The following is a 15032-nucleotide window of genomic DNA, read 5'->3' as shown; positions in this document are numbered from 1 at the left end:
GGATAATGGCAAAAGTAAATATATTGCCAATTTTAATAGTTCCAGCACCTATAGTGCTGGCAGAATGCTGATTAGGACTAACTGGCTAACCAAAAAAGGGTGGAGGCGAGGTTAAAGGTGCTCAATCAGTAAAGTTCCTGAACTTAAAATAAAGTTTGCTTTTGATAGACATGTAATTTTATTAAGAGGATGAGGGCAAAAATCATTCTAAACTTCTGAGAATCAAAATCTGAGTCGGGAAGCTGACATGATCTAACGCTGGTGCGATGTATGGTTGAGTGGACATCGGCATCTCTAGATTATTGGTCTGTATAAAACACCAGGCGGTGGCGCATCACTGCCATTGTGCTGGCGCAGAACCATGTACTGGCCGCACCGACAACAGACCGTTTTCTCCCGTCCTCTATTGCTCGCTGGTCGTTTCTTTCTACGCTCCAGGACGTTTCCTCCATTGTATTTGCATTCTTGGCCATTCACATTGTGGTCTCTGCCGGCCGAACTACCAGAGCAATAACCATACGAGAAACTGCAAAAACGATTCACTCAAGAAGAAAACTTCACAGGTCTATACTACTAGTTATAATAAATCTTGCACAGATTGGTGCTTTTGGGGTCTGTGTAGTGCATAATGTAGGGAGTCACATTAAATAATGTTCTTTAACCAGTTTGAGCAGGTTACCCGCCACATCTAATATATTATTATGGGGGGCTCCCAGCTCTCTGGGGGTGATAATTTTACTAGTCTCAGGGTGGGGGTGTAGTTAAAGAAATAAAAAAAAAAATCCTATACTATTAACTTTGAACATTATCATATGTGCCCTTAAATCATTGTCTGACTGCAGTGGTCATGTCACACCTACCACCAATCTGCAGCCTCTGTTCGCAATGTGAAAGCTGCGGTCGATCAATCAGCGGTCACTTGGCACCACCCCTCCCTACTAGATATTGATGCAGCAGTTGTCCAAGATAAGAATTTGGTGTTTCATCCAATTCTTAACTTGGACAGATGCTGCATCAATGTCTAGCTAGGGGGGGGGGGGTGTATACGCGCTCTCCCCTTTTTAGGACCTGTGCACACATTGCAGATTTGTCGTGCTTTTGTCACGGTTTTCTGTGCAGATTTGTCACAACCTGAATGGTTTCCTGGTGCCGGCAGAGTCTCATGCACACTTTGCATATTTTTTACTTAAAGATTTAAATTTGCAGAATGTGGTTTTTTTTTTTTTTTTTTTTTTTTTTTTTTTTTTTTTGTAATTTTGCTGCAGATTTCACCCATAATGAATGGGCAACAAATTCTGCTTCTTTGCAGGACATATGGCTGCAGTGTCAGCCCAATAAGATGAAGAACATTAATATAAATGGTGACTAGGAAAATGGCAAATAACGCAGCTCTGACTGGTACAGCTACTAGGGTGCAGTAATGTCAGGGGGCACTTGGCAAAGTTCTGTAGATTTTATTTTATTTTTTTTGTACAGCAAGGTCCAACAGCAATGCTGGGAGGGGGCAGCGTGTGAGCGTTAAGCTCCTGTAAGGGGGAAGGGGAGCGGCATGTGAGCGTTGGGCTCCTGTAAGGGGGAAGGGGGGAGCAGTATGTGAGCGTTGGGCTCCTGTAAGGGGGAAGGGGGGGGGGCAGCGTGTGAGCGTTGGGCTCCTGTAAGGGGAGCAGCGTGTGAGCGTTGGGCTCCTGTAAGGGGGAAGGGGGAGCAGTATGTGAGCGTTGGGCTCCTGTAAGGGGGAAGGGGGGAGCAGTATGTGAGCGTTGGGCTCCTGTAAGGGGGAAGGGGGGGGGGCAGCGTGTGAGCGTTGGGCTCCTGTAAGGGGGAAGGGGGAGCAGTATGTGAGCGTTGGGCTCCTGTAAGGGGGAAGGGGGAGCAGTATGTGAGCGTTGGGCTCCTGTAAGGGGGAAGGGGGGGGGGCAGCGTGTGAGCGTTGGGCTCCTGTAAGGGGGAAAGGGGGGGGGCAGCATGTGAGCGTTGGGCTCCTGTAAGGGGGAAGGGGGGGCAGCATGTGAGCGTTGGGCTCCTGTAAGGGGGAAGGGGGGGCAGCATGTGAGCGTTGGGCTCCTGTAAGGGGGAAGGGGGGGCAACGTGTGAGCGTTGGGCTCCTGTAAGGGGGAAGGGGGGCTGCGTGTGAGCGTTGGGCTCCTGTGGGGGGGGGGGCAGCGTGCGGTTTTGAAGCCTGGCACATGTGTGGGCTTGGTGCCACCTTGAAGCGATTACATTTGCTTGGCATTTTTCTCTGCTCTTGTTCTGTGAAGAGCTCTGTCAGCGCCACTATTGTTCCATCTGCAAAAAAACATGCAAATTTGTTTTGGAGTCGGTGGAACATCTATTTCTGTCACCCTATGCATATGCAGAGAGCCGCTCCGATTCCAACAAGATAATTTTAGGCTGCGCCGTGCAGAATCATCCCGCGCTTGACGTAAATTGGTTTTCAGCGCTGGAAAAAAAAAGGTAACAGATGATGTCTGCGGCTCTCAGAGAAGCCGTCACTGAGCTTCCAAACCTGTTTTCATACAGACATGTTCATTCCCGGCTCGTGGTAATTAAGTGGCTGCGCCTCGGAGCTAAAGACACTGGAGTGCGGCGGCATTCCTGACCCCCATGCTGCCGGACCCCCATGCTGCCTGCCGTGCGGCTTCTATTAGTGCATAACTCATTTGTGGGCAGCGGGGAAGAGAAACAACTGACATCCATTGTTGGAGCAGAAGTGGTTTAGCTACTTTTATATTTTACTGTCTGCCTCATCCGGGGGTCTTTATGTACTGGGGGTGGGGGACCCGTCTGATTTCTCCATTAAAAGGATTCGTGGCACATTGATTTAAGGGGAAGAAAAAATTTGGGGGCAAAAATCATTTTTAGAGTGGGTGGAGGAGCCCATGTACTAACTAAAACATGAATATGTAGTCCAATAGACCCAATAGAAGCCCTAAATACCCCCCGCCCCCCAACAAAAATAACAACCTTAAAGGGGATGTCCACTACTAGGACAACCCCCTTCTTGATCTAAATATTTTGCCCCGATAAAATAAAGCCTCCCATGCTGGTGCCTTTCCCGCAGTGTCGGCACTCGCGGTCCCGGGACTCCCATGCGATTGACATGAACGCTTGAATAGCACATCAGATGGTGATGGAGGGAATCTTGACTTGGATCTGGGCATCAGGGAGCTTCCTGACTGTCCATACTTGGTGTCGGATGCACTAATGGCATCAATGCCCCTGAGGCCGGGTATAGTCCTGCACCAGAAGGAGCCCAGGATCTACCGCACCAGTGTAAGGGCTGACCATGGCTGAGGGGTTCATCCTAGCACCTGTAATGGAGGCTTTTGACCCTTCAGTGATTTGCCTCCCACCGCTAAACATGTTGCAGGAAGCCTAACTCTCGCCATGCTGTCTCCAGACTTCTGCATCGGTCATATGTGGTCACCATCAACCTGCTCTCATCAATGTCGAAACCAGGATGCCAACAGTGCTTGTTTGGGAGCACTGGTCCCACTACAGGACATGGTCATAAGCAGATGCCATGAGAACCCAGTTTTATCAGAACCATGCACACCAGATACCTGCTGGAGATCAGTTTGTAAAGCCCTGGTGGTCCCACAAGTGAGCAGATACTGATTCAGTTGACCCTTTTATGGCCCATGTCGTGTCATATCTGCTCTGCACCATTGAGAGGACGTGAAGCTGAATCTCAATGTGCATTAAACCCTTCAGGAGTGCAGTGATTGAGAGGCTCTGATGGCACCAGGCATGTGTCCAGAACTGATCCAGAAGGTCTTCACTTTCTGCACGCGCTCTCCTGTATGGCATACAATAAAGAACTTTGCAATTGGCTAAGTTTGCAGATACTACTGTAAATCGTAATTTTCCTGTTCTTGTGATGACCCTTTATACATGGTCCCATCTCTGCAGGCTTTCCGAGAGGAGTATTCCCGACTGCACGAGCTTTCTAAAGAGCAGCCATCGCAGTCCGGCGACCCCCGGCTGCAGCACGTGCTGGTCTACCTGTTTCAGAACGAAGCCCCCAAACGTGTCATAGAAAGGACCCTCCTGGAGCAGTTCGCGGATAGGAACCTCAGCTATGATGAGCGGTGAGGGTCAAGGCTCAATTTTATATTTTTCCTACTTTGTGTGACACTGGGGTCATGGGGAAGTGACACTGGCGTCATGGGGAAGGGACGCTGGGTTTACTGTAACTTGGTATATTGTAGGGTTTTATTTTTGGGCCTGGCACCCTATAGCCTTTCCTGGGGATACGTTCACATTTGGTTTCTTGGTGTTTTGTTTTTCCAGGTCTATAAGCATTATGCAGATGGCTCGAGCAAAACTGAAAGAGATTGGGCCCAACGACATGGACATGAAGGAATATCAGGTGAGGTGTCTCGAAATAGAAGTTCTGTGTAGTTTTTGTTCAGAGTTGTATCCACACGACAGAATTGGCAGCAAAATTAGCAGTGCAGTTTTGGTTGCAGAAATGCTACCGATTTATTTTTATTTATTTTTTTAACCCTTTGTATCACAAGCTAAAATCCATAGTGACCATTTGCTGCTTTAGGCGACGCTCTGCAGAGTAGAAAATCTGACTGCTAAATTTCCACTGGGGTGGGGTTTTTCTGCCTCTTGTAATGCTGCAAACTTTCCACTTGGTTCTGGTGTTAACACTTATAACTGCTAGAACATCTTATGTATTGGGCTATTGCCAAGATTTAGTGTGGGGTTTTTTTTTTATTTTTTTTTTTATTTTTCCTCTTTCCAGGTCTCTACCTCTTCCCCCATAGCTCCAGCGTCTGCTGTATTTCTGATGGGCATTCCTCAGGGGTTGTCCCAAGATTATAATTTATTCCCTGTCCATAGAATAGGGGATAGCTTAATGGGCTTTTGTAATCTCCTGTATTCATGGCACAGACTAAGGACCATCCTGTAGATCACATTTATGGGGCATCCTCTCCACTCGGGTCCTCGTTCACGTGAGACAGGTGATTGGACAGCGGCGTGCGTCAGGGCCATGTTAGGATGGATGTTAGTCGTATTGGTGGGATCTGCATCTAACAAACATTTGTGGTGTCCTGTTCACTAGACACTGATGTATATAATGGGAATATCACTTTATCGCTGTAGTGTGGGTCCCACTGAACTACAACAGGGCTCTGCAGTGGTCAAGCTGCCGCACCGACTTGCCCTGTAAGACCTCCACTGTCCAGATCAGTGGGCGTCCCAGTGGTCAGCGAGTCCTCACTTATCTTATAAATGGGGCCCTGTTAGTTAGTTACTACTGGAGACCATTCCAATATTTGCTTATGTGATAATGTTCTTGTACATTCCCTGGAATTGAACATGGCCGTCAAGTTGTATCAAACACAATGTCCAAAGTTTGTTTCTAAAACAAACGTGATTGTGTTCTCCCTCCTAATCTAGAAGTGGCACGAAGATTATAACCAGTTCCTTAAGGTGTCGGTCTACCTGCTGACCGGGCTGGAGCTCTACCAGAATAAGAAGTAAGTGACCCCATTGTTTTGGGTGTTTAGTAGAGTTCTACTTACACAGACGGCAAAGTCTCTTCGTCTTGGTCTATAGGTTTATGGAAGAATTTTTAGTCCCTTGTTGCCCTAGCTGGTTTTGGCATTTGTCAAACTAGCTTTTATTTTTGCATTTCAAACTTTGCGCTATTCGATGCACAAAAGGATCTCATCTCGCTTGTGGAAATACCACATTTATGTTGGTCTAGATTGGCTTTTTGTTCACCATCTCCCAAAGAGAACCTAGGTTTGTTACAATTTTAAAGCCTTTTTGGTGAATGCACGTGCTCCACCTCCGCTACATTCAGACGCTGCCATGTTGTACTACATTTGTCTTGGGAGCAAAGTAATAACACCGATCACCTAAAGCCGCAGCAATAGCGGACACTTGTTTGTCTTATTATAAAGAGGGGTAATTATATGATCAGACCACCCCTAGTGTCTACCCTCGGGGGGCCGGATGAGTTGGCTATTAGTGTAGAATATGGGGCCCTAATCCATTTAGAAATGGGTGAGATTGGTAAATGACATCCCTGAACAGTGGTGTAACTCCTGTGCAGTCTGGTTTATACACAAGTCCTAATAGCTGAAAACCTTGCTATAGGCAACGGCAGGAAATAAATATATAATTTTATTCCAAAATTAACCGAGAAATCGACCTCTCCAAATACATCCAACAATATTGTGACCTAAGCCTTTCAAACTGCGAAAAACCAGGACTTTCATGAACGTCGTCCTGGCCGGGATCTGAGCTGCAGTAAGATGGTTTCCTCTTCTCCGCAGATATCAGGAAGCCCTCACGTACCTGGTGTACGCCTATCAAAGCAATAGCGCCCTCCTGAGCATCGGTGCAAACCGCGGATTGGAAGAAAAACTGCTAGCGCTGTATAGACGGAAGTGCCTGATAGTATGTATCCTCACATGACGTCATTACCGAAAAAATGTCCAAGATCCTTTTATTGCTGCAGATTTAAAAACAAACTGCTTTACTTGCCCTCCCTGGGTCCAACACTGAGCCTCCATCTTTCCCAGTCTGTTTTTATATTGCGACACTATACTTGAATGAATATATAGATCGACTGTACTATAGAATAATTCCAATTATTTACGCTGGAATATCCACTCTGGATTTTGCAAAAAACTCCAGTGAAAATGACCGCGCAGTGTCCGCAGCCTGGCAATTTATGCTCAGGACTTTCACCGATGGCTTCGTTTACCCCCGTGCAAAATCCTTAAGTGGCCTTTGGTTAAAATGTTTTAGAATTCCTTAAGATATAACTTTAAATTTGCCAACGTCCACATCAGAGGAGAGCAGATCCTTAGTCTGATGTAGATATGATTTATTTAGTTTTTTTCCCTTTCTTTGAAAGGACTTGAACAAAAAAGCGTCTGCGTTGTTTGAGAGTCGGGTAGAAGAGCAAATCTGCGAAGGCATCAGCATAATGAACAATATGCTCATCCCTTGCATGCACCTGATCTGCAACAAGACTACCTCGGAGGAAGACCTGGTCGCCATCGAGGAGATGCGGAGCCGCTGGTGTACGTACCTCGGCCAGGATATAGACGGTGAGTCCCCGCACCTAGTGTCACGCTCATTCTTGGTGATCTAAAGTCTGATCCCTTTGTACCCCTTGGAGATAAATTGGGACAATACCATATAATTGCTGTTTATTTGCTATTAAAAAAAAAAAAACAAAGCATGCATGATTACAGCAAAGTCACCTGCTATCCTGTATGTACGACCGCCATGACACATTAAGCATATAGTATCACTGAAGCAAACGTGGAGGAATGAGATTAAGCTGCCCATGGGCACGGAGCACTTGGAGTTTCTCCTCCTTCAAATTGCCGATCTGTCTGCACCCCCCCCCCCCAGTGCTCATCCAGACCCTCGTTACTTGCTGACGTTACCGACTCATTAGTATTCTAAAGTTGACCCCAACCCAAGACCTAGTGTATGAGCGAAGCTCCGGAGGAAGTAACTCCACATGTCATTCAGACCAGTTATTTATTGCTCTGTAGCCTGGAGATGGTCGTGCCCTTCTGTATTTTTGCTATATTGCTTGTTGCTCACTGCAGCCCACTGATATTTTTCTTTGTTTTTTTTTTTTTCTCATTTATAGCCTCTGTAGCGTTGTGTGCAGTTATATATGTGTGTACATACATTGCTAATCATTGCTGTCTCTCTTCACTAGATTACGTTGGATTAAATAAATAGTATCTGAGACGGTCTTCTGCTAGCGAGGAGAGACAGCGATTAGTTGGGGGGGTCTCTCCATCCGGACCACCTGTGAAAATAAAAACAAAAACTTATGGCGTGTTTCTTGGACATGTCAGAAGTTTTCTGTAAGTGCAGATAAAGCTACACTTTTTTTCAATCACATGAGTGCTGGTCATCAATATCACCGTAATGTCTGCAGGTCACCGTGGTGCTCGGTTTGGGGTTTCCTCTTCCTTTGTATAATGGGCTTTCTTTCGGAATAAAAACAACTTGATTAGACAACCCCTTTAAAATTTCAAAGTGGTGCCGCACCAGTCCACTGGTTGGGTGTGGAATGATTGTAGTGCTGTTTTCTGTTAAAATAAAAAAAGCTGCCATGTCGTCTTAATCCTTTTATGTTCATAACATACTGTGTAACGGCTGGTGCGACACCAAAGAGGATCCATGACTCATAAATTGCACTTAGGCCGTAAAAATTGGATCAGGACACTGTGCATGGACCGGCCGCAGCTCTTAACCAGAGTGTGACGGCTGCATAGAAATATTTGAAGCGGTCACACTTGGGTCAGGAGAGCTGCGGCCAGTCCGTGCACTGTGGTCTCATCTTGGTCTGTCTGGCTGCGCCCTTCATTTGCCTGACGCTGCTCACTTCTGCATAGAGAGGCGAGTGATACCACCTGTACAAGTGTGTATCGGACGCGTGCACCGTACCTGCTGATAGAACTTGTTCATCAATGCAAAGTAATCGGTCTTCTTCTCTTACGGTGCCGGAGAACCCTTTTTATTCTTGCACTAGACCAGGGATGTAAAATTCCAATACAGAGGGACAAAATAAAAAAAACTTGGATATATAGGTTGGCCCGCAAATTTGTTCCATTAACAGCCCTCCATACAGAATAATGGGCTCCCCACATGGCCCTCCATGCAGTATAATGGTGCCGGCCTCATGGGCCAAATATAATCACCTTGCGGGCCAGAGTTTGACATGTGTGCACTAGACTGAATTCAGTACCCTAATTAAGGGGCTCATAAAAACACTCCCTCTTTTTAAAGCAAGCACTTTTACAGCATCCCCTGATACCCCCAGCGTTCGGTAAACGGTCCAGAAGGAGCTTATCCAAGACTTTTCTTGTGTGGGTCATTCATCTATTAACAGGAACACTTCTTAAATAGGTAATGCATCCCCTCACGTCTCCCATTAAGGCCTCTTTCACATATCTGTGTTTCCAGTACGTCTGGTGACCGTTTCCACACGTACCGGAAACACTGACACACAGACCCATTTAAATCTATGGGTCTGTGCACATCTGTGTGTTTCCACGGACCATGTGTCTGTGTGCTCCACACACTGACATGTCTGTTTTTACACGCTGCACGGGCCACAAAATGTCCCATGCTGAACACACTAATATCTGTGTGACACGTACAGGTGCCTGGGAATGAATGTACAGTTAGCGCTGTTCCCAAGCGCCGGGTGCTGAATGCTGCCCTCATTGTCCCTTAAACACAGGGCCGTGTTGGGAGTAGTTGCTCCCACAGTGTTAATGTGTAAAAATAAGAATAAAATAAAATCCTTATACTTGCCTGTCCAGAGATGTCCCCCGCTGTAATCCTCTGACCACTGACACCGAGGAGAATGAGCCGGTCCAGCAAGTGGTGCCCTGCACTGAGCGGAGCTCAGTGAGTAGGTGACAGGATGCCGCTCCTGAGCTCAGCGCAGCTCCGGAGCCCGCTCACAGGAGCTGCTTATTCTCCCTGGCTCCTTGGTGTCAGGATTACAGCAGGGGACATTTCAGGTGAGTATAAGGATTTTATTTTCTTACTTTTACACCTGACCAGAGAGCAGACTACTACTCTCAACATTGTCCCTTGCTCATGCTGATCTCAGCGCAAGCCGGGGATAATGAGGGCAGCGTTCAGCGCTTGGGAACAGCGCTAACTGTACACTGATTCCCAGGCACCAGTACGTGGGCTCCTGATTCAGCACACCGTTGCCACACACTGACAGATATCTCCGGTACGGGTTTTTTCCGGTTCCAGAAAAAATCAGGATGTGTGAAACCAGCCTAAAGGTGAGCAGGACCAGTGATGTCTCACAACCAGAGTTCTTCTTTAGACCAGTGCAGGAGATGACTGTCTGGTCTCCACCGTGCTCTCCTCTGGTGCGGAAGGGAGCAGAGTCGGATTATGCTTTATTATATAGTGTGATCGACTTGCTAGTTGGTTCAGGAGATTATACCAGATCTTTATTCCCAGGTAATCTATCGTTTGCATCCCTAAGAATAAGGAGCTGACTGAGACAAAACTTTGACCTTTTGCTGATTTGACTTTCACGCCGCTCGTTCCCCCTCTGCCATCACCCCCTTTTTAAGCTGCACGAGCGGCTGACGCAGTAATAACCCGTGTCACTTTTAACATCCCTGCATATTTATTGACTGACGGCCCCCACTCCTCTCTTCCTAAGGAAGATTAAAGCATAACGATTTCAGTTTATGGCACATTAGAATACACATTGTCCCTCCAAGCCCGTGCGAAGCGAGATTAATGGGCTGTCAGAAATCTGTCTCTGCCGGCAATGAATTCCAGACATAAGAGTCTCCGGCACGCCGGGTAGGATACAAATTAGCACCGAGCAGTACTTATTAGACAGTGAAGAATTCATATGTGTTTTATTGTTGCACCGTGCCAGCCGCGATCACAGCGCCCCCGCCCAGGCCACCCCGGTACACCGCCATGTTTACAATGACATTTTAACTAGAAATTCATGTTAAAGCATCATCTCAAAATACATTACCCACCGAACGACTATCAGCCTGGCCGGTCTTCATGTTCTGAATGATCAGGTCTGGGCAGATGCAAGGAAGAAAGGTAATATCCCAAAATTTTGGGGGGTGTAAAAAATGGGGGGCCTGAAGGAACCAGGCTATGGCTCCATCTGTAATGTGGAGACCACTTCCAATTAGTGGCCGATGGCTCTTCTAAACATCCCATGGTGGTGGTTAAGGTCCAGAAGACACAATAAACATTAGATGGTTGCCTGGTCCTGATGAACCCTTAAATTCCTTCCCAATTAGAAGTGGCATTTCTAGATTTTTAGTAATGGCTTAAACTTTCCTTCCTTTCTTGCCTCTGCAGATAATCTACAGCAGAAGCTCAGCCAGTTTCTCCCACGGCTCCTGGACTGTTCCAGCGAAATCGTTGTGTTAAAGGAACCACCGAAGATCCGACCTCACTCCCCCTACGACCTGTGCAGTCGCTTTGCGGCCATCATGGAGTCCATACATGGGGCTTCTACAGTCAAGGTGACATAGGAACCACTAGAAACTGAAAGACCTGGCCCCTTCCACCATGGTGACCTGGCCCCTTCCACCATGGTGACCTGGCCCCTTCCACCATGGTGACCTGGCCCCTTCCACCATGGTGACCTCTGTCATGCTCAGACCAGCCTTGGGAAGGTGCTACTGATGCCTTTATATACATGACTTGGGGATGAATGGACTCCGGATTTTACAAGAAGTTTATGTATGGTCACAGCCACCTGGATGGGGTGACCGTGCATACAAATAAAGCTGTTTAGTGACACTGGACTTGTAGGGATTGGTCTCCATATAGTCTGATGGGTCGGGGAGCACCACCAAAAGTTGGGGAAACTTTCTGCACTTTTTTTTCCTGTATTTTATAGATGACGTGTTTTTGTTTTTTTGGTTTTCTTTTATGCATTGGTTGCCAATATTGAGTGACATGTCTGTGAACGTGACTCACTGGAAGTTGATTAATATGCTGAGTCCCTGAATAGTTGGGGGGGGGGGGGGGGCCCAGCTCCTGCTTTTTCTAGGTGCCCTGTGGACTGCGTTGATTATAGCTGATCCGTAGGGCGATCTGGAGCAGCCCTGGCTTTCTGCAGATAGAGGAACTCACAGGCGAGTGCACCTTTCAGATTGCTCCGCTCTAAATAAATCCAATATCCGGATCCTGTGCCAAGTAGCTGACAGAAGCCGACTGGGTAATTTTGGAGAATTTTTAGCCTGTGGGTGTGGGTTTTTCTCTACAATCACACAAGCAGCTGCACGATTCCATTTCATCGGGTGGAAGCAAAGACTAGTGTGAGGAGCCAAACCCCATCGGGATCTGGCAACCGGGGGCTCTTGGCTCTTCATTTGGAAACCAAAAGAACAAGCGACTATCAGGGAAATGTTCTACTGGCATCTGAACAATGTGCACCCATCACCGGGGGCAAAAAATAAAATCGTTGACTTTGTCTTTGCCTTTAATTGCTCCTTCCATTTCTGTTTTTAGAGACGCTGGTTCCTTTTTTCTCCGTGAGAAATGTGAACCGGTGTTGATGTGCCTAGAGGAATGGAGCCTATGTGTTATTGCCAATGTTGACACCGGCTGTGCCAGACCCCATTGTGTAGTGCGCACGTGTGAGCGGAGACCCCTCTGTGCTCCATACTTGGGGCAGAAGCTCAACGGGACGCTGCTACAATCTGTCATTTATAGTTTTATATGTGCAATAAAGTATTTATGTTTTTATCTTTGAAGTGTATTTGTCATGTATTGAAAAAATGGGGCAAACACCCCGCAGTCTCCAATGCTGAGATTCCCACCAACCAGAGGCATCATGTCTATATGGAGTGGTGGTCTCTGTGCTGCCAAGTCTATGGGGGCTTATTTTCTGCGTGGCTAGCTGTATTTTTTTTGTATTGGTATAATTTTTCGACTTTTGTATTATCTTTTTTTTATTAGATCGTTAACTTTTTCCTAAAGGCAAGAAAAAAGCAATTACACAAAACACTTATTCTATATATTGCAATACTTCATAGGGCACTGACTTTAGTATATAGTTAAAGCAGAGAATGTGGCTTGGCATCTCAGGAGGGGTACCGGGATGATGGTGGAGGGAGGGAAGGCACCCCCACAATCACGTTAAATTTTCCCATCAGGATTGCACCACTTAAATGCTAATGTCAGACTCACAGCGGCATTTAAGTGGTTAAACATCCATGATCGGAGCATGTACTGGGAATAAGTCAGACGGCCGTATAAACTGTCCTGAGATCGGAACGCAGTGCACGGACTGGCTGACTGCTCTCCAGATCCGAGCTGCATGGCTCTATGCTGCCATAGTGCAGTGTCCATTTTCTAATTGCAGCACCCAGAGCCCCCCGGCTGTGCAGGGAGCTGCAGTACAGTCCTATTTAAGTGATGGTTGCAGTTCCCTACAAAGTCTGGAGTGCTGGGGGCGCCACTGTGCAAGGTGAAACTGTAAAGCAGACCTAACCCTACACCAGCACTCTATGCCCCTCATTCTCTATCAATTTGGGGGTGATTTCTGTGACACCCCCCCCCCCCCCCCCCACAGATTCTGATGTAAATATCTGATCACATCTCATCAGGGTGTGCAGAGCTGCAGCCATTCATGAAGGTGATTAATGTACCGATCATGTATAGCCGTCCTGCAGGTGACTGATCTCCAGATAATCAGGAGCCTTTTATACAGAATTTTTTTTTTTTTCTTCCCAAAGATAGTCAATTTTTTTCAAGTACCCGTTCACAGGTGACAGACAACCCATCCAGAGCAGAAATCCACCTGGAGCCCATGATGCATATAATCTGCATCTGGACAGTGACAAGCTGACCCGAGGAGGCTTATAAGCCATGCACATCAGGAAGTTTTAAATATGCAAATGCCCTCTTCAGAGAGGACTAAAACTCTAGTGCCACCTATTAGGGGGTTGCAATCCTAAAGCCTAAACCACCACCCTCCCCATCAGGTGTCTCATCTGCCCAGATCAGTTCTCCTGTTTTGTCCTGATCATTTCATTTGTTTGGCTTCTTACCCTAAATCAGATGTTTATTAAAGGGTCAATATTGACTTTTACAATGGCTGCTTCCAGTAGTGGGCAGTAGAGTTCCTGTCCTACTTGCTTCCCAGAGGAGCAGCGCACGGCCTGTAATGGGCTGCCACCAGTCAGAATAAAGAGCACAACCAGGTGCACAGGCTTACTGATAATCACCAAAAACACTAGTTACTTTTATTGTCATAGTGAAAATATATTTTCTTGTACAGTGTTAGCCAGTAGATAGAAAAATATTTAGATTTGAGAGTCCTCGGTAGTTGATACCTTTTTAATGGCTAACTGAAAAGATGGTAACAAATTGCAAGCTTTCAAGACTACGCAGGTCTGTTCATCAGGCATAGTATAACGCAAAATCTGAAGAGTCACATATTTATACACAATAGGACACAAAAATAATGCAATAGATAAGACAGGTGATGGAAAGCAGAGTTATTATGGAAAAGAAACAGTTCTGACTATAAATATTTAACAGTTAATAGATGAGTGTGAAGGTTTTAGTGTCCTGTGACTAGGTCCAGTGTTGTGATGGCCTCACAAGTCCGAGGGGCACATTCCTTAGTTGATGTAGAATGACATAAATCCATGTGACACATTCATTCCTGCTCAAACTGTTAAAGGTCATCAGTTTATATTCTGAGATTCTTCTTTCTCTTTGAGATTTGAAGTTACCTTTTAATACCAGTAATTTCATGTCTTTTATGCTGTGATCAGGGGAACAAAAATGCTTGGCTACAGGTAGATCTATTCTTTTTTTCCCTTTTATTGTGTGGCGATGATTCATCCTTGTCCTAAGTTTTTGCCCTGTCTCCCCTACATAAAGACCCCCCAGCTGGACATTTGGTACATATAATTAAGTACACTACATTAGATATGATACTGCGCAACGTTCCTGGGGTCTTATAGTCCTGATGTGAATTGGGGATCTATATCTTGTCTGTGGTCATTATAAACAGACAGGTTTTACATTTTTTCTGGTTGCAATAAAACTTTTATTGTCTAATGTCATCACTGTGTAAGATCTTGGGTTGGATATGAAGTGGTGTTACTATAAACTACAAATATACTCCATTATCATCCAAAAGATTTTATGATCTTCTGATGCCATCGAGTGGGGATAAATGCACTGCTCAAAAAAATAAAGGGAACACTTAAACAACAGAATATAACTCCAAGGAAATCAAACTGTCCATTTAGGAAGCAACATTGACAATCAATTTCACATGCTGTTATGCAAATGGAATAGACAATAGATGGAAATTATTGGCAATTATCAAGACACCCTCAATAAAGGAGTGGTTCTGCAGGTGGGAACCACAGACCACATCTCAGTACCTATGCTTTCTGGCTGATGTTTGGGTCACTTTTGAATGTGAGTTGTGCTTTCACACTCGTGGTAGCATGAGACTGAATCTACAACCCACAGAAGTTGCTCAG

General features: G+C 46.0%; 1 protein-coding gene across 4 annotated transcripts in view; it reads left to right on the top strand.

Annotated features, from left to right (window-relative positions):
• USP28 (ubiquitin specific peptidase 28) overlaps window positions 1-12233 on the top strand; it is a 49167-nt gene extending 36934 nt beyond the window's left edge. For 2 of the 4 annotated variants that reach the window (XM_073657000.1, XM_073657001.1), the window contains exons 20-25: window positions 3913-4091; window positions 4294-4372; window positions 5416-5495; window positions 6300-6423; window positions 6887-7082; window positions 10873-12233. In XM_073657000.1, the coding sequence (XP_073513101.1) occupies window positions 3913-4091; window positions 4294-4372; window positions 5416-5495; window positions 6300-6423; window positions 6887-7082; window positions 10873-11048 (834 nt within the window). In that variant the 3' untranslated portion in view covers window positions 11049-12233. The remainder of the gene's footprint in view (window positions 1-3912; window positions 4092-4293; window positions 4373-5415; window positions 5496-6299; window positions 6424-6886; window positions 7083-10872) is intronic. The other 2 variants (XM_073656999.1, XM_073657003.1) reach the window with 2 other exon arrangements.
• Window positions 12234-15032: the final 2799 nt, after the last annotated feature.

Source organism: Phyllobates terribilis, unplaced genomic scaffold, assembly GCF_046119375.1.
Source record: "Phyllobates terribilis strain yellow unplaced genomic scaffold, ASM4611937v1 Scaffold_12__6_contigs__length_324123572, whole genome shotgun sequence".
Taxonomy (NCBI): domain Eukaryota; kingdom Metazoa; phylum Chordata; class Amphibia; order Anura; family Dendrobatidae; genus Phyllobates; species Phyllobates terribilis.
The sequence above is the reverse complement of the archived record's forward strand: the minus strand, read 5'-3'. Positions and strand labels throughout refer to the sequence as shown.